Source organism: Trematomus bernacchii, unplaced genomic scaffold (genome assembly GCF_902827165.1).
Source record: "Trematomus bernacchii unplaced genomic scaffold, fTreBer1.1, whole genome shotgun sequence".
Classification (NCBI taxonomy): Eukaryota; Metazoa; Chordata; class Actinopteri; order Perciformes; family Nototheniidae; genus Trematomus; species Trematomus bernacchii.
In genome coordinates this window covers 7,139,308-7,159,763 of record NW_022987588.1, presented here as the reverse complement: position 1 = coordinate 7,159,763, position 20,456 = coordinate 7,139,308, and the positions used below count along the sequence as shown (strand labels likewise).

Sequence of the window (20,456 nt, the reverse complement as noted above, 5' to 3'; positions counted from 1 at the left end):
CAAAACACATGCTTGTTCCAGCCCCTCAAATATAAGCATTTGCTGGTTTTCTTTAACCTTTATGGAACTAAATTGAATTTACATTTGGAGAAGTCGTGTACAAATCTGGTTTTGTTAATTTTCTGAAATCCTAAAGGCCAATGAATCAATTGGCGCAGAGAAACCACAGTGCAGACAGGTGGTGGTCCATCTCCAATTCATGAATGTGCAGAGTATTATTAGTATCTGAAAAACATCAAATGCAGTGATTATTGTGGCTTTTCAGATTTCCTTTATTTAAATATAGTTTTACAGTCAATTGTTTTGCTTTGTATCTGGACGCATTCTAAACCCCCCTTTATCCCTGTCCGAGCAAATCCATGGCATCGCTCATAGTTTTCCTCCGTGCTACAAGAATGTAATCTCTGTGATTTATTTGTTGAACTCGTAAAGAAGAAGATTAATCCATATTTGTTTGAAAAAAAAAGTCTAGAATATGGACATTATGGCTCGAAATATCCTGCACTTTATTTCAAGCACCCACCTTATAATGCAGATGTTTAGTTGGGGATAACAACGTGTTTATCTCTGAAGCTCCTGATGCTCCATGGACCTGTCTGCGTTTACTTTGATTATTTTGAGGCACATTTCAGGTGATGGGTTAATGTCCTCACAAGCACAAACACTCTATAATTGTTAGTGGCATCATTTCCATCTCTCTCCACTTGAATTGTTTTGGTCGTCTGGAGTTTTTCTTTATTTTATTTTGCTCAACTGACTTCCTTAGTCTGTTTTCTGTATTTATTAATAATGTCCTGCAGCAAGTAAGCATTCTTGATTGTTTTGAAGTTGATGTGTAAGACGTTCTCTTGTACAAAAAAGAAGATGTGATGCTTCGTCGTCCTCTTAGCTAAGCAGTGGTTGCGCTTTCTCCTCTGATGGATTGCAACCAGACAGTTTTAAGGAAAAGTCTGACATCTTTGGGAGAGATTCTTGTGAGCTGATATAAAAACAGTTATTTATATTTGTCTGCCCCAAGCCCCCACGTAGAGCGCCGGTCATTGAAGCACATTTGTGGCCAAACAGTGGTCCTCCACTTCATCGTCATTGGGCCCCAAATAGTATTTTGGACCAATAATATCAGTCTCACCCAGATTTATTCCCATTGATTTACACTGGGAAAGAGACGTCTGTTAATCAGCGTATTCTTTCCCCGCTAAATTATCCACCCAGTACAAACACTTTATAGCCACTATTCTAATCATTAGGGTAACAAGCGATAAAAGCCAAATCCAGAGTAATTTCCTCTTTTATATTGCAGTCAAAGTAAAAAAACAAACAGAATAATATATATACTATGTTAATATTGAGTGTTACTGGGCAAATAACATACTCCCTAATACCATACTACTACCAGTGGAAGCACAATTTAAGTAATTAAATATCACTTTATCTGTAGATCACGTGATAAATCATGAAAAGCAAAATACCAAACGGTTGCTTGTTTCATTTTCGGGAAATATTCTTGTGAGCTGATATATAAACCAATAATATCAGTCTCACCCAGATGTATTCCCATTGACTTACATTGGGAAAGAGACGTCTGTAAATTAGCATATACTTATTTTTTTGCTGAATAAAATACCCAATACGAATTCTTTTAAATAAAAGAAACCCTTATTTAAATCACCTGACAAAATGTGAGACTTTTCCTTTAAATGTTAGAAAGCTTGGCGATATGTCAGGTCAGTATTTCCAGGTCACAGCGTCTCCTAGCAGTTACAGAATGACAAACACTGAAAAACCAAATGTGAGAATTAAAAGAGATCTCTACTGGCAAGATACAAGTCTGAATGTTTTCTTGTACATAGCAAATGACTGGAAAATGATGCAGAGTAGAAATATTTTGAGATGCTGAAAAGAGATTTTCATTTAATTGTTCAGATAATGTCATTACTATTGGTATTAATATTATTGTTTTATGTTGAAATGTGATACACATGTGGTTACATGTCATTCCAATTGACTCGTTTCTTTCCCTTTCTTTTTACTACCGCGGAAATGTTTGCTATATTTAATATGATTGATGTGACTTATTAACAAATGTGAAAAAAAAGATGTGTATATAAAGGCGAACAAGCTTTGACAAATACAGGTATGTACATAGTTTTACGTCAAGTCACTTGTTTCAAGCACTATTTTTAAAACACGTTTCTTTGTTGATTTCTTTTTTATTGTAAATAGTCTCATCACGAAACACTGGACTCTGACAGCCGGAAAATGGTGCCATACTACTGAGACTTGTTGAATAGGATATAATGTTGGAGTTTAATTTTGTCTTTTGTTTAGCCACAGTAACTTTCAAAAGCTAACAGGACAAGGTGTATATGTGTTGCAGATTTGACCCGTGTCCTTTGCTTGTTTCAAATGTATTATTTTCTTCCTTTGAAATAAAGGATTTCTTCAATCACAAAAGTGAAAAACACATCTTGCAAGCAAATGACTGAACACTCATGTGTTTCCCTCTCCGAGTCCTCCGGTTTTATATTCACTCAAACAGCAGGCGTTTCCAACCTGTCAGTGACTCGTTACTGTGGATGTAAAGGTGCTATCTGTAGCATTTAACATTAATAAATCATTACCACATTAACTCTGGGAAGCCTGCATTATTACTGTGATCAGAGCCACTGCTATGGTGAATAAACAAGTCGTCAAAGCAACTTTTCCAACAGAGGATCGTAGATGTCCTTTGCCTTACCGTGGGGTATCTTACATGACAGTGGTGGGAAGTACATTTACTTCATAACAAATTGGAGGTACATTTACTCGAGTAATTTATTCTCATGTCACTTTACAGTACAATTCAAAGGAATAGTCTTTACACAGATTTAGTTTCTTTACAAAAGTAGATTGAACACAAACATGTATTATACAATAAGAGCTAAAAAGAGTAGTTGGTTGACAAATGTTATCATTTAGCATTCTTTTTTTAATATTTTATTTTTGAATTATTTTTAATAATTTGAAGTCCAGAAGACCAAAGGTGTAACTTTGGGCTCTGGGCAATTTTGATCATATTTCTCACTATTTTAATGCGAAAATAATTAGTTTTGGGTCAAATGCTCCAATTTAAGCTCCTACCATTGTTTTATCATGAGTAATACTATTTAATCAAATAATAACTTTTAGAAATACTATTACCTCAATTAAAGTCTTTAAAAGAGTTATGTTTCTCATGGGGTATTTTTACAGTGTTGTGTTCTAAAGTAAAGGATATCTTCTCCACCCCTGATGGCATCAGACCTTCAAGTCATGGCAGTATAATATACATTTGAACAGAACACTGTTTACAGCCCACAAACAAATCAATTGTCCTGCGAAATGTAAGACTTGTCATGCCAGTGTGTTGTGGGTATTGGCACCTTTCCTGCTCCTTGAAGAGCCCCTCATTTCCTGTCAACAGAGACTCTTGAATCCTTGGAGCCGTTGCTGATGGAGTCAGACGGTGCTGACGCTGCCATGCAGACCTCACTGTAACGCACTGTGATCCGCAGGCTGCCAGGGGGAGCAGAGAAGAAGGGACACACTGTCACAATATGGTCTTCACAGCTTCTTACACTTAGTCACACAAACACTGTTCAACATGGGATCCATTGTGTCAAAACACAGTTGAAAACGAAGTAGTGGTTTGGTGTTTGACACTGGCCCATTTTTTCACACCAAGTGTAACATATCAAGGCCCACTTATGAAACCTTATAGTATTACATCCACTACAGTTATATGTTTTTCACAGACTTAAATGTCAAGTTATGGCACTTTTATACACCTATTTATTGCATCTCTACAGTATGACAGTAGACAGATATGTACGATGATGCAGACCGGGATTAGAGGATTTCTGGTATTAAAAGAACTAAGTAAACAGCATTCGGAATACTTCTAAACTCTGACTGCTGTTGCTCTGGTCATCTGTCCTAGAATAAAGCATCAAACAAGAGATGCTAAAATAAGTCATTCTTAGTTTTCTTCAAATGCAACTATACGGAGGAAATAACTATGGTCAATTGCAGATCAGCCTGAGGCTCACTGACATGAGAAATCCATTACAGTAAACTGCAGAAGGAGAGGGCAGGCTGAGAGACTCAATGTCCAAATATAATCCCATTATTAGGTACCCTAGATTCAGATATGACATGCAGCCATGGTAGGGTTGATCTTGCATCATTATTTTTCAAGACAAATCCAAGAATAGTGTAAATGAATACGAAGATTCCGAAGTGAACGTCAGATTGGAGGCAGTGGAAACGTCACTGCGACTGTCCTGAGGGCGTAGCGGCATATTTCCAGGGTGAGGCTGGATGGTGGTGGTAGAAGGAAGGAGCGAGCTCTCCTTGTTTATGCAAAGACACATCTTGCCTTTTTTTAAGTCCAAGACGGAAAAAAGAAAGAACAATGGGACTAAGTGTGCCCCAGGGATATTGTTTTAGATAGAGTCAGCAGACTGCAGACATATTTAGATGACACCCGGCCAATTAGAGTCTCTCTGAAGTGAGAGGAGACGTGGACGAGTGAATCATCTCCACACTACATCTGCTTCCAGCCTGTCATGATCACACTGTGCTGTTCGTGGATGTCAGAGACGGATAAAAGAGCCGCCAAACAGCATGCAGAAACCCTTTGGCCTCCACAGTTTATCTTGGCTTTCTTTCACAGCTGACATTTGGATTACTCATTAAAGGAAATGCACATGTGTTAATAGTTGTGAAAAGCAACTTAATAAAAATTGTACTCAATATTAATAATAAAGCTTTATTTGTATACGTAGCACTTTTCATACAACACATGCAGCTCAAAGTGCTTTACAAAATGACACATCACAAGTTAAAAATAAACAAGAAATTCCCCTCAGATTATTTGTTAAGAACTTTAAAAAAGGTACATGCAGCAAAATATAACATTTTATCAGGTTAATAGACAAGAGGTAAAATGTATGATAATACAAATAAAATAAATAATGGTTTCTCTCTGACAGATAAGACACAAGACAACTGAATTGATGCAATAATATAAAATATAAAACAAGTAGGTGAACATAGGTACAACAGAAATACAAATAAAAAAATAATAGTAGACACAAACAGGGACGGCAGGTATCCAGGTTGGAACAAAAAGCGAGCTTTATTCATAAGCTGATAATAAACAAAGAAACACTAACCGGGTGAAACAAGGAACAAGAACAAACTCACGGCCAGGAACATGCAGGTCACATTGATTGACGACAATCGGACAAGGGAAAGCAAGACTAAATACACAGGAGGGTAATCACAAGACAAGACACAGCTGGAGAGGGGAGGTGAAACACAGACAACAGGTGAACACAATCAGCCAATCAGGCACAGGAGGGAAACTAAAGAGAGGAAGTAAAACTAGACAAGACAGGAAGTAACAGACATAACATGGGGGTGAACACTTTTCAAAATAAAAGTGGAAAATATCAACATAAACCCATAACCCTGACAAAATAGACTGATTGGGGCACAATTACATAATTTATTTGTAGTTACTGTTTACTGTTGTGGTATTTTGTCTGGTATCTTCATCTTCATAACTTCTTTCCGACTGTTGTGGCAGATTAGTTAACCCCCTTTCATCAGGGGGGTCTGTGGGACATGTATTACCTTACAGCCATGTTCACAATATAGCACAGGTGTTTTTTGTCCCTGATGTTCAGGTAACCTTACCAAGCCATCGTAGAAAGAGCAAGAAGAGATGCATACAGTACAACACCCGGGTGTAAATAGCTACAGTGCTTAAAATAAGAAGTGCCTTCATACATCCACCATAGGGGAATAATTTGACGCAGCAGCACAAGGGAATTAAGTTATCAAAGAAACATTTCCATAAATATCTATAGGCTACATCCAAACCCGTATCTAATGTGTAGCCCGGGTGTAAATAGCATTGTTAGCTACACCTGGGTGCAAATAGCATTGTTAGCTACAGACACCTGGGTGCAGACCTCGGACACCCGGGTATACTTATGCATGTTATATTTTACTGTAATATACCTATCCACTCCTTCAGCAGAATGACTACTTCTACTTTAAGTTTAGTTTGTGTCTGTACTTTTACACAAGCAGGATGTATTGCACGTGTGTGTGTGTGATATTTGCCTGGTACAGTGTGAGTAAAGCCTGCAGACCCTCACAGGTGTTTTCACTTAGTCTGCTGATTAGAGGGGGCGGGGCTTTGCTGGGAATCACTGAGCTCATGAAACAGGTGCAGCACCACAAACAGCAGAGCACACACACACACACACACACACGCACACGCACACGCACACACACACACACACACACACACACACACACAGCAGAGGTGCTAGAGGGGGACACACCCTGACTCTATCTGTCAGTGTAATTTGGTTCAATAACTTTATCATGAACAGCCCTGCCAAGGTGCTTTATTAAATAAAATAGACACACACACACACACACACACACACACACACACACACCACACACACACACACACACACACACACATTACACACACATACAATACATTATAGTAATAGAAATAATGTTGATTATAAAGTCAGTTAAAATGTATTGAAGAAGTGGTCTGAGTCTCCCTCAGTTGTTCACTTTGGGTATTACACTAGCTTTCAACATTTCAGGAGAAAAAGTCTGTAAAATTAACCCTTTTTTTGCAAAAATAACTGATACAAAATATTCTGAATTGACTGCTGGTGTCATCATTCATGCCCGAAGGAGAAAAGTAAATCAAGCTCACCTCCATTTTTTGGGGTATATCTCGACTTCAAAACACTGAATACAGATAGGATGCTTGAAGTATAGAGAGATAATATTATCTATCAGGTCTTGTAAAAAGGACTCACATATGTTGATTGAATGATTTCACTGTAACATACAGAGGTGGAAGACGTACTCAGATGTTGTACTTTGGTAAAAGTAGAAGTACCAGAGTGTAGGAATACTCTGTTAAGTAAAAGTCCTGCAATTAAAATGTTAATCAAGTAAAAGTACACAGGTGTAAATAGCATTGTTAGTAAATCAAGCTCACCTCCATTCTTTGGGGGTATATCTCAACTTCAAAACCCTGAATACAGAGATATGATGCTTGAAGTATAGAGAGATAATATTATCTATCATGTCTTGTAAAAAATGACTCACAATTGTTTTTGTTAAAGGGGCTAAGAGCTCACTCAGGCAGTTTGTATTGTTTCCCCCTTAATCTGAATGTGGTGAATGATTTCACTGTAACATACAGAGGTGGAAGAAGTACTCAGATGTTGTACTTTGGTCAAAGTAGAAGTACCAGTGTAGGAATACTAATACAAGTAAAAGTCCTGCATTCAAAATGTCACTCAAGTAAAAGTACAAAAGTATTAGCATCAAAATATACTTAAAGTACCAAAAGTAAAAGTAGTCATTCTGCAGATTGGACCATTTCAGAATCATATATATTGTATGTTTTGATTATAATGATTGATCATTAAAGTGTTATCAAAGCTGTTAAAGGTGCAGCTAGTTTTAATGACTTTGTATACTGCAGGAGCTTCTGAATTTACTCCAGGTGGAACTAAAGTCGTATTTGTTTCTATTTCACATCATTAATCCAAATCTGCAAAGTAACTAAAGGTATTAAATAAATGTAGTGGAGTAAGAGTACACAATTGACCTCTGACTTTTAGTGGAGTAGAAGAACAAAGTAGCAGAAAATGGAAATACTCAAGTAAAGTACAAGTACCTCAAAAATTGTACTTAAGTAGTTGAGTAAATGTACTTAGTTACTTTACACCACTGGTAACATATTATAGTGGGACGATGCTCTAATAAAGTACAGCTGTTCATAGTGATAAAGCACTCGTATAGCACCAATTCTGTGAATGTGTTAGAGCCTTGTGTTTTCTTTTGGCTTTCAATATGCTGGAACAAAGGATTGGAGACAAGAGGTCAGAGGGCAGCGGCAATAAAAGAAAGTGAAGATAGTGGGATTACAATTCCCCTTTAAGGTTCATGACCCCCTCCTCCAGTGTGCTCAGCAGAGTGAGGGATAATCTTTTTCTTGATTGTGTCTACGTATTACTTCCTGCTCACATCCTGCTAAACATCTTTGATCCTTACTCTGGATTCATATCTATAAAACGCATTTAAAAGTCAAGGGAAAGGAATTCTGATATTTAAGATAGATACAATTAGGACAAGAACAATTATAGTAAAAGGAAGGATAAGAAACCATTGCTAAATGTATATATAATATTAGATGTGGTTAAATAGAAAAGGAGCATATTTTAATAAACATCAGAATAATATGATGAATCACAGGATAGTTGTGAGTGACATGACATGAAAATATTGGGAGTTGAAGATTTTCTGTCCTCAATGTCATTGAACAAGCCAGAAACCAGGATGTCTTATCTTTTGAAAACCCTCCATTAAAAGTGACTTGGGTCTGGCATTAATAGATGCATAGGTTCCTCTGGAGCTGTGAAGTCTGACAGAATATGATGACAATAACATTATACAACTGCTCAGCTGTTATGACCACTGTTGTCCACCAGGTGTCAGCAGCACACAGTGAGAGGACAGAGCAGCTGCAGGCCTCCAGGCTGAGAGGTGGTGCGTTCAGGGGGAGGAGGAGAGGAGAGGCCGGCAGGTAGAGCAGAGGAGAGGCCAGAGGGAGCGAGAGGAGCGTGTTGAACATGGTTATCACTGGACAGAGGCCAACATGCAGACTGCCTCCTCCTGGCTGCTGGAGATGGGCTTTATCTCAGAGAGGTGACTTACCTCCTGCAATAACTCACCTGAAATGTGACGCAGCTCGAATAAAACATTGTATTTATCAGGTTTTAAACTCCCTTTTAAACATCCTCATGGACCCTTCATTTTATGGAATTGTAGTTATTGTATTCTAACTGTATTTTTGTCATTGTGTTATGTACCCATTCATTGGTATTTTCACATTTATCTTGTAATTTTACTATATTGTCAGATATGTTTGTTGTTTTTACATTGTCATTCGTGTTTGTTGATGTGTGAAGCCCTCTGAGACAAATGTGATTTGTGATATTGGGCTATATAAATACATTTGAATTGAATTGAATCAGTAATGAATTGAACAAGACTTAATAAACTGAATTGATCATTTTAAAAGTATGTTTTTAGGCTTTTTTTGTGTAATGCACACAAAATGTCCGGCAGTGGCTCAGTCAGTAGGGGCTTGGACTGGGAGCTGTAGGGTCACCGGTTCAAGTCCCCGACCAGACCTAAAATATGGAGTGTGGACTTCTACTTGGAGAGGTCCCAGTTCACCTCCTGCCCTGCCGTGGTGCCCTTGAGCAAGGCACCGGACATCCCCCTTCCCCCCTCACTCCCATTGCTCCCCGGGCGCTGTACAATAGCTGCCCACTGCTCCTAGTACTAGACTCCTGGTAATAGGATGGGTTAAATGCAGAGAACACATTTCACTGTGTGTGCTGTGTGCTCTGCATGTGTGACCATTACAGAGGCTTTTCATCCCTCCCAATTCTATAAATACCTTTCCCTAATGAGTTTAGAACACCAAACATACAGTTACAGCAGTCACTTCATCCAATTACAGAATTAGAAGTTGTTTTACTGCTCTGTCATAAACATAATATAGCCTTCTGCCTCATCTCCCAGGCTTAGCAGACACAATCTGCTACCAAAAAGATGATTTTCCTAAAGCCCAACTCAAGTGTTTCAAAGCCTCCAAGCCAAAAAGAAATCAACATAAATACATCCATTATGCACTTGTAGACAGAACACTAAAACAAAAAGTAAACCTACGTCTTGATTTCACCTCGCTCACACTCCAAACAAAGTCTATGTGTTCACAAGGCATACTCTCTGTAAAGCCTACAGTATAATTTATACTTTTTTGTATCAAAATATTTCAATTTTTTGCTGTAAAATAAATGCAAGCTGACTGACTTTCACATTTTACCATGTCAACTCACTTTTCCTTTTCCTTTTGTTATATAAATAGATGAATCACTGCTAAATGTTCTGCAGTATTAGCATCTGTCTATCTGTCTATCTGTCTATCTATCTATCTATCTATCTATCTATCTATCTATCTATCTATCTATCTATCTATCTATCTATCTATCTATCTATCTATCTATCTATCTATCTATCTATCTATCTATCTATCTATCTATCTATCTATCTATCTATCTATCTATCTATCTTAGTGTCATTCATTGGATAATATTGTGAATCACAGGATAGTTGTGACATTTACAACATTGTAACCCCACATTGGTTCCCTTTTTTGCCACCATCATGATACATTTTAATAATAATAATAATATATTTATTTAAATACAATAATAATAAATATAAATATATATATAAAAAATAATAATAAAGCTTTATTTGTATAGCACTTACACAGGATGCAGCTGTGCTTTAACAATATGTCATCCATGTGTGACATATTGCCCCATCTAGATTTCTAACTCCCCCATCTTGACATTTAATAAAAAATAAATAAATGATAATACCAATAGAAAATAAATACATAAATAGTCTATGAAAAAAATGAATAAAATAATAATAATAATTAAATGTATTAAAAAAAAATACAATACTAAAAAAACTGATGTTTGTGCTTGGAATTAATACATAAATGCTTTATAAAAAACACAATCTGTCTTGCTAATAAAGGGCAATGGATTGAATTGAGAGTGAGGCAGAGAGGGAGGCAGAGAGGGAGGGGAGGTACGGGGAAGAAGGAGGGAGGGAGAGAGACCCTGGCGGACAGAGAGAGAGGGAGGTTGGACCGGGAACAATAGAGAGGAACGAAGCCAGCCCTGAAACACCAAACAAACCGAGAGGGCGACAGAAAGAAAGAAACCCAGCGAGGAGGGGGGATGGAGGGAGACACAGAGAAACGGAGAGGAACATGTGAGGAATAAACACGCGAGGATTTTCCGGACGCTTGATTTCTGTCTTTCTTTGTCGGAGGATTGTATTGAACCGGATTCCGATATGAACCCTGCAGAAGCGGCCGAGGAGGCGCCGAGCGACCCCGACACTGATGCCTTCTATAAAACAGGTAGGGGGGACACATGCTGCAAAACAACACCAAACGCGCCACAAAAGCCCCATGAGAGTGTGTGAATGTCACCGGGAGACGTCTGGAGAAACACAAGAACCCAAACAGCAGACATCTGCAGAAAACCGCTGAGGAGCTGCTGTCACAGGCACTGCTGGGCTGATGGGAACCAAACACGGAATATAGAATTAAAACATGATAAAAGCTGCTCTGCATGCCTCTTATTAATGTTTAACATGCATTTACAGAGTGTGTGTGCGTGTGTGTGTGCTGGTGTGTGTGTGTTTTATGCAATTCTGTGGGCTCATGTGTCTGATGCTGAGGATGGTCTCTACAAAAGAAAGGGGAATCATGGAGGAATTACATCAGATCAGCTCCTGGAAATCTGTTCGATATGAGACTGAAGGACGGTTTATGTAGAGCAGACAGTGTGTGTCTGTGTGTGTGTGTGTGTGTGTGTGTGTGTGTGTGTGTGTGTGTGTGTGTGTGTGTGTGTGTGTGTGTGTGTGTTCGTGACTTCGTGTCTGTTGTGTGTGTGTTCGTGTCTGTTGTGTGTGTCATGTAGGTACTGATGCATTTAGATAAAAAGCAGCAGCTGATTGTTCATTCTGACTGAGCTGCATCTAAAATGGTCAGAAGGTGAGAGAAAGTGATGATACGGTGGAAGGCAGGATATTGTGTGCGTGTGTGTGTGTGTTCCATGCTATAGCCTCTCAAACTCACAGCAATTTGGTGTGTGTGTGTGACACTTCTACTAGAGCATTATACTAACACACAGCTGCAGCTGGCATCATTGATTAATCTTCTGGTCAATCTGCTTATTCTGTCCTGAGCAGCAATCCAGAATCTGTCTTCTGCAGAGATATGAAAAACAGATAAGAGCCTCTCTATGTCAGCTAGATGCGAGATGCTGAAACCAGACAATGTTTCTGTTTGTTTGTTTTACAATTGCTGCAACAATTAACCAATTAGTAACAACAACACAACCCTCAGCAGATTTTCTGAAGTGATTCAATCTCGTTGGTAATTCCTCACATCACAGCGACGATGAAAATACGATTTATCATTCCCTTAAACCTTCAGTGCAACATTTTTCCAATGCAAAGCGGTGCAGGGCCACACGTCTCACATGTGCTTCCTCAGAGACACAGTGAGAGTGTCACATTTTGCCCTGGTGACAGACTGACAGGCTGGAGGTTGTAGGGGTGGGTTTGAGAGGGAAGAGGGGGTATTTTTGTATTGTATACATATTTTTTCCAAGTAGACATGTTGAAATTAACAAGATCGGACACATTTTTTACAACATAGTTTACCATTTTTGTCAGTAGAGAGATTCAAGTAGGAGAAAAAGGTACTGCTGGGTACCAGAATTGTCAGACAGTATACTGGGAAAAGCAATAAGATACGTTTTTATCAGTTAAGGACACAGTAGTGACACATTATCACACACACACACACACACACACACACACACACACACACACACACACACACACACACACACACACACACACACACAGCAGAGGTGCTAGAGGGGGACACACCCTGACTCTATCTGTCAGTGTAATTTGGTTCAATAACTTTATCATGAACAGCCGTGCCAAGGTGCTTTATTAAATAAAACACACACACACACACACACACACACACACACACACACACACACACACACACACACACACACACACACACACAGACAATGAAACGCTGTGCTGGAAAACTCAGAGTCATTGAAATGTGGTTAAAGGTACAACATCTGTAGGAGGGAAGTCAAGTGTGAGTCCCAGAGAGCAGTGATGAAGAAACAACCAGTAATTCATGTTGAACGCTGCTGTAGTGCTGCTGATGGAGAGCTGAACAAGATGACGTGTCTTTGATCGCATCAATGCAAAGATATGGTCGATAGTTGCCTTGCATTTTTCTATAAATCATGTTCATCCTATCAGGTAATATAGTATTTATAAAGTACGGAACAGCCTTTCAAACTAAGGTAAAGACAAGTCATAAATACATTTCATTATGGATGAATTATCCCGTGTCTTATGTCTGTCTTACCAAATATTCAGTTTTATAAGCAAATATTTGGAATTTTCCTTAGTTACAACATTTTATTTATTATTAAAATCGTTTTCTATTGATCTTCTTATCAAACTATTGTTTATTTTGTTAAGTTAACCATCAAATGCACATTTTGTGTTGACATTTTAAGTTACGTGATATTACATCATCCCAAAGAGAAAAAAGAGAGTAGGTATAACTTTAATACAGGGACCCATTATAATTACATTGTCTTTTTCATAATGTCCGTTTACCGCAGTGCTGAGAAGAGGCTCCATAAAATGTCACCACACTTGGTGTTCAGCAAGTCATAAAACTCAGGTCTCTAAAAGCATCCCGCCCCCCCCCCCTTCATGTATAAAATCATTACATGTTCAGCAGGGGTTGAGACACACCCTGGCTTCATCAGTGTCTGTGCTGTGTAGTCTTCCTTGAGGTAGGAACACTTTCTTATGAGGACAGGATTCACGTACGGGAGCAAAATGTAATTCCGTCTGATATTTAAAAACCACAAAGCTACCTGCACATTAAAATGCAGCGCTGCGTGTGAGAGGGAAGCAGAGAGGGGTCTGTCTCCATCAGAGAACCACTCTGTGACTTCAGCTCAGTGGAAATGAGAGATTCTCCGCACCACTTCTTCATCCCTGAAACTAATTCCACATTATTGAGTATCTGCCAATACTGATATCAATCTGATAATATACCCCGCTGTTAATCAGCAGTTTGCATGATCCAAACATTGTCTCATAAAATAAACCCACCATATCTTTTTCATTTGACATCACTTCCTTTGCTGCCGTAATGGATTCCTCCGTGTGGAGCGCTGCTTCTCTCAGAGCTGAATTCAGTCTGCTGTCAGACTTGGTAATGGCATTGGACACACATGTGAGCCTCGTGCTGTCCTCCACGTGCTTCCTGTACAACTCTGTCGATTACATGATGCTTTGGCAAGAGTTTCATTTATGATATTTACTCTTGCGGCACTGATTCAATGTCAGATAATGATGAAAATGCGACATAAGATGACTATTGTATAGTTCTGCTTTTTGTGGTTTTCCCTTTCCTCTAGTGTGTTCATATAGGTTTTTGTGCATGTAAATGGTCTGCAAAGGCTAAAATCCCTATGTTCCCTCCAGAGGGAGTTTCTCTCCCACACACTCCCCCACTGCCTGAAACACCTCCATTGGACTCCTTTGTTTACTTCTGTATCATAGTGACATCACTACTGTATCTAACACTTACGGGGGGGGTACTAGTGGACTAAACGGCGGATAAACTGTGGCGCGTTTACACTAATTGCGCCGCATAAGCGCTTCAGATGAGGAGGTGAGGCCCCCTCATAACCGCATGAACCCGTATGGCACAATACAACTCAGACTGGCTTACCTGTACTTCAATCAAGTGGCAAATGCCATAGTAAGGATGGATGATAGGCTAACTTAAAAAAAAAAAATACAAAAAAAAAAATGTCAATGCCATGCGATCTATACGCGATCGACGTATTGGGCACCCCTGGGGGATAAGCTGATGACCAATCACAACAGAGCCCGCCAGCTAACCAATCAGAGCAGACTGGGCTCTGGTTTCAGACAGAGGGTGAGGGATCACATTGTGAGGACACATTGAAGCAATGGAAAGTAATCTGGTATGAAGTGATGAATTTAGTATTAGAGGATAGTTCTGCAAAACAAGCATCCCTCAAAAACACTAAACCTTGCTAGTTTCTGATGAGTGTGTACTAGGAAAAATAGATTTGGGTGAATCAGTGGATAGAGACACAGTGACACAGGAGTGAGAGTGCTGCAGGAGAACTTAACGAGAGTGAGGTCGACTTCAGCTGAGCTGCACTGAAACCCGATCGACTGGATTATTAAATCACTGTTCTGGCTCACGGCACGCCATTCGCCATTTTTTATTATTAGTCCTTGAGCTCACACACGCCATATTTACGAGGCCAATTCCAGTTTGAAAAGATGAAAATCCTTAATCTCACAAAGACAGCGACCGTTTATATTCATATTTGTATTTTGTACTTCTACTGTGAAGTATTCATGTGTTTTATTGATCGAAATGTTTTTTTAAACTCAAATTTGTGTTTATTTAAGTGACCAGGAAGTCCAGGAAGTTAATTTGTTTTGAAAAAGGTATCTTTACACTTATGTCATGTTGTATGTATAGGAGATGGTGGTTGAACTGAGAGAAGATTAAAAACAAGTAATACAAATTAGACACTCTGAATCCTCACGTTTTTTAGAAAGCAACAGCTGGTAATTTCAAAGAAGGGGAAAAAAAGAGTCTCACACACACACACACACACACACACACACACACACACACACACACACACATACATACATACAGGAAAGTGCAGGCGGCGTGGCTGTTACATGTTATGCTAATCAGCGGTTTATAAATAGGATCCTAATTGATCAGACGGAAACGGAAAGTGACACACACACACACACACTCACACACACACGCACACACACACACACACACACACACACACACACACACACACACACACACATTCATACCATCACACACGCAATCAGAGAGCAGTGTATGAGTGTTTATCAGACAACTGACGCCAGCTGTCTGTCAATAGCGGCTGCTGTTGCTAAGCAACATCGCTAAATCACTATTTTCTCTTTTCATTAGAATAACAGACAGAACCAGCAGGAGTCAGTGATGCCATTAATGTATCTGCTGGGTTATGAACAGGTGAAGTGAAGCATGCTGGGAGTTAAAGACCTTTGCAACAACTGGCCTTGTGCCTGAAAGGAGTTTTCTATATCAGGGATGAGATGGGATTTTGGCATGGATTGTGAGAAAAAACACTCAATACAAAATATGTAGAGTGTGGTTTTATTATCTAGATTAACATATACTGTATATCCTCTCATAGTTCCCTACAAAAGTTGTCCAGCTCAGAATCATAGCAGAGAAGTGGAAGATAAACTCATATATGTTTATTATATTATCGAGTATCCAGTATGTGTTTTTAAGCAGAGTTTTAAGCATATTTTGATCATTTTCAGAATAATATTGTGAATTGCAATAATTATTACTCTCATATCGTCCCCTATCTAGTCCAAGCAGCCGATTCCTTCTAAATGCTGCTTCTTATAAATGTGTGATAAATCCTCTCCATAGAATATTGCCTGCCATCACACTGTTACTGTTTAGCATCTATAGCTGCTTATTGAAATTGAGTCTCGGTGTGTGCTCTTCATACTCCAGCTGTGGAGGGAATCAAACACTCGCTGTGACGAGAGTTCATTTTCTCATCTAATCTGCTGAGTGCCAAGAGTAATGTCTGTAGCTGAGGAGATGTTTAGAAATGACAAAAGATGGCGGCCTCAGTGGCAGTTCGAAGGGAAGTTGGCACTTTTGGCAATTTTAGTAAGGAACACGACAACCATGCCCTCTTGGCCAGGTGTGCAAAGGGGTGGAAGACATTTTTTAAAAATCATTCCTTGCCACAATTTCTGTCACCTTTCCTGTGAAGAGCCACATTGAGCACTATGAATCAGCTTGAAGAGAGACTGCATTCATCCTGATTGGTACAATTCATCACGACTTCAAAGACATCAGAAATGTTTTGGAGGATAATTCGGCTGCATGTAAACCTCTTTCCCTTTCGACATATTCAATTCACCCGCTTTAGGATCTCCTGATCAATAGTCCAACTTTGATATTTTCCCATGCCAATTCCATTACCTTAACTCAGGTAATATGTGACAATGTGAGTACAAATCCAACCTCTTTAGACTGTTTCCCTTCTCCATGTACCTATAGTATCTAAAGCCTTGCCAGAAACTATATTACTACCCTCTGAGTACTGATCCAATAGTACTCCCATTTCCCCAAATCTGCTTACCTTCCTCTTCAAGGTTCAAGATTCTTTATTGTCAAACTGACATAGTTACAGAGTAATTATGTTGTTGAAAATCTTATGTCACAGGCTTCTCCAACAATGCAACATAATAACAATACAGATAGCAAGAGCAATACAAAAAGAAAAATAGTTATAAAATAAAGTGAGCATGTGGAATAGTGCAGTACGAGTCTATATACAAGTTATTGGAATGATATATATATATTAGGTATTAGATACATACTACTGAGTAGCAGATGAATGTTTTGAAGTTGTTTCAACAGTTCAATTGTTTAACAGTCTCACTGCCCGCGGGAAGCAACTGTCTCCGAATCTTCTTGTCCTTGCCAGGATGCTGCGGTAACGTCTGCCAGACGGCAACAGAAAGAACAGTTTGTGGCTGGGGTGATGGGGGTCTTTGATAATCCGTAGTGATTTCTTCCTGAGCCGCTGGGAGTAAAGGTCCTCCATGGATGGCAGCTCCGTCCTGGTGATGTGCTGTGCAGTTTTCACCACCCTCTGTAAAGCCTTACGATCGAGGTCGGTGCAGCTGCCGTACCAGGCCGTGATGCAGCCAGTCAGGATACTCTCTATCGTGCACCTGTAGAAGTTGCAGAGTATCCTGGAATCCATTTTGAACCTCCTCAGCCTGCGGAGAAAGAAGAGCCGCTGTCGAGCTTTCTTGGTGATGGTGGTGGTGTGAAGAGTCCATGTCAGGTCCTCAGTGATGTGGACCCCAAGGAACCTGAAGCTGCTGACTCTCTCCACCGTAGTCCCATTGATGGCGATGGGGGCGTGTCCCTCTCCCTGCTGCTTCCTGTAATCCACAATCAGCTCCTTGGTTTTGCTGATGTTGAGATGGAGGTTGTTATCCTGGCACCAAGATGTCAGGTTTTCGACCTCCTCTCTGTACGCCGTCTCGTCATCGTCTGTGATCTGGCCGATGACGGTCGTGTCATCAGCAAACTTCACGATGGTGTTGGAGCTGTGTGTGGCCACACAGTTGTGAGTGAACAGGGAATAGAGGAGAGGGCTGAGCACGCAGCCTTGAGGGGCACCGGTGTTGAGAATCAGGATGGAGGATGTGATGTTTCCCACCCGCACTGCCTGTAGAAGTTATAAGAATTATTTCAATAAGAACCAAAATGATTAAATGGATTGCTGCGTACAGAAACAACAAGTCAGCAGCTCTCTGGGACTGAATGAATGTAACTGATACAGGAAACAATGAGTCTCATAAAAACAATGATGACAAAACTGTATTTAATGTGGATTGCTGGTCGATTCCTGATCTGACAAAGGAGGTCAGTATTGAAGCTAATCTGCTGAGTCAGATTGGTGCATCTCTACTTACACCTGTTTCTTTGAAGCATATTAAGCCCTTACAGTAAGACCTCATTTCACTCAAGAAAGCACTCTTATTTCAATCCGACTAGACCTCATTTCACCCTGAGAACAGATTTGACGTTGAGGGTAAAGCTGTGAGCAGAGACCTCATTTCACCCTGAGGAGCAACTTGAAAAACAGACCTCTTCTCACCACAGATTTCCTCCACTACTGTAGGGAGGACTTAAATGAATGAGTACTTATGGTTGCCATTACAGAGGTTTTATTTGTGTGTACATCGAAGTATGATTTTGTTGGCACGCAGATGGAGATGGATAAGTATGTGTGTTTTAGTGCGTTGCGTACAGAAACCTTACATGGATGAATGAACTGAAATCCATTAATACACACCAACACACACACACACCGACACACACACACACCGACACACACACACACACACACCGACACACACACACACACACACACACACACACACACTGTTTCCTCCAGGCTTAGAGCCAGATTAACCTGCATAATAAGCACTGAATCTCAGAGAGGGAGAGAGAGTTTGGATGCATTGTAATTATGTTCTGTGTTTTTGTTTATAGGGGTTTAATATTGCTAATCTCACCAAGCTGCAGTTTGGATAGCGGTGTCTCATTAAAATCAGAGTGTATGCAGCAGGATTAAAGCTGATGATAAAGGCTGCTGTTTAAATAATAAGATCACACTGTCAGTAACTTGGACTAATGTTAATCCTCTAGTACTAACACTGGTACCTCTGATCATGTGCTGCTATGAATACATTTAAAGGGCTTATTAGTTACAGTCACTGAACATCATCTGCTCGCTGTGAGAGTAAATCACAGCTGGGGAGTTTGACTGGCTTCAAACAGGGCGGTGGCTAACTGGCTGCATGCTGGTTTGTTTACGTGTGAGGCATTTAAATTGAATGATAAATACTATCCACACATACACACAGAGATTCAGGGTTCAGCGTTAATGTTTTCTTAAATTCTACTTTCACAAAGTCAATATTTAATGGCCCCTTTGCAAATGTTGTTATTTGTTTATCAGAATCCGACTGGTGCTGTGTTTAGCTCTGTTAGCCGCGCAGCTCCAGTTAGCTAGCTTTCCTCCTGCTGATTTCAACACAGATTTGTTGTTTACATGCTTTATCAGTTGTTGGCGACTAGAGTGGTAATGTATATATCTTTTAGATGAATACATATCAGCCAATAATCATTTCATTATTTTCTTCATGGTGTAAAATACTCAGTTATTTGGGTTTAGGAAGTGAGTGGCTTTTTTTTCTTTTTGTATTGTTGGTGAGTGAATTTGTCCTCAGCTGTCCGCTACAGAATTATTATCTTGCTTTTTTTAGAGCTGTAACCAGCTCAAAAAATGTAATGATGGCTTCTGTTCACCCCGTTTTACTTTGGTACGCCCCATGGATGAAATACTTACTGTCAATTTAGCTTAACATTTCACAGTATCCGCTCATTCCCAATGCATGGACCTGAGGCCCTTACAGAGCTACTTACAGGATATGGTTTACAATAGCTTATTCAACAAATCTCAGAACAAAATCAATCCAACAGTGGTCAGTCTCTCAATACCACAAGGCTTCCTTACACTGTCTTTGGCACTCAGTCCAAGACTAAATGTTCCTACTGAAGATCAGAACCACAGGTCACACATATATACTTTTGTTCCTTAAGAAAAGACTCAATGAGTTCCCTATAACAGCAAGAGACTGCTGTAGATGCAGTTTTAGAGAGGCAGCTTAAGTGGACAGCCTCTTCAGCCACAGTGGGATAAATGCTGCACTTGTCTTAATGGACCGATTTTCCTCCTGCGAATATGCAGTATAAAATATACTTTGCAACAGGAATGAAGCCTTACTGAATATTTGTCATAGAGTACAACTTAGGGCTTGGCAATATTTTAATATTTATTGATATTGTGATATGAGGCTAGATATTGTATTTGATTTTGGTTATAGTAAAATCGCACGAGTGTTAATTCCCGTGTTTTAAATGCTGAATGACCTTAAAGTAATTTCATTTTATGAACTTACCAGGCTGTCGCTGTTGAATC

General features: G+C 39.5%; 1 protein-coding gene and 1 long non-coding RNA gene across 2 annotated transcripts in view; one reads left to right on the top strand and one right to left on the bottom strand.

The window, feature by feature from the left end:
* Positions 1-2,796: 2,796 nt before the first annotated feature.
* On the bottom strand, positions 2,797-5,243 carry LOC117481288. The gene is made up of 2 exons (XR_004555713.1): positions 5,196-5,243; positions 2,797-3,534 (listed from the first exon to the last, which is right to left on the bottom strand). It is a non-coding gene; the product is annotated as an uncharacterized LOC117481288 (long non-coding RNA).
* Positions 5,244-10,846: 5,603 nt separating this feature from the next.
* Positions 10,847-20,456, top strand: part of LOC117481054 (kalirin-like) — a 129,857-nt gene continuing 120,247 nt past the window's right edge. The window contains 1 exon segment of the mRNA XM_034128531.1: positions 10,847-11,089. Within this exon segment, the coding sequence (XP_033984422.1) occupies positions 11,023-11,089 (67 nt within the window). The 5' untranslated portion in view covers positions 10,847-11,022.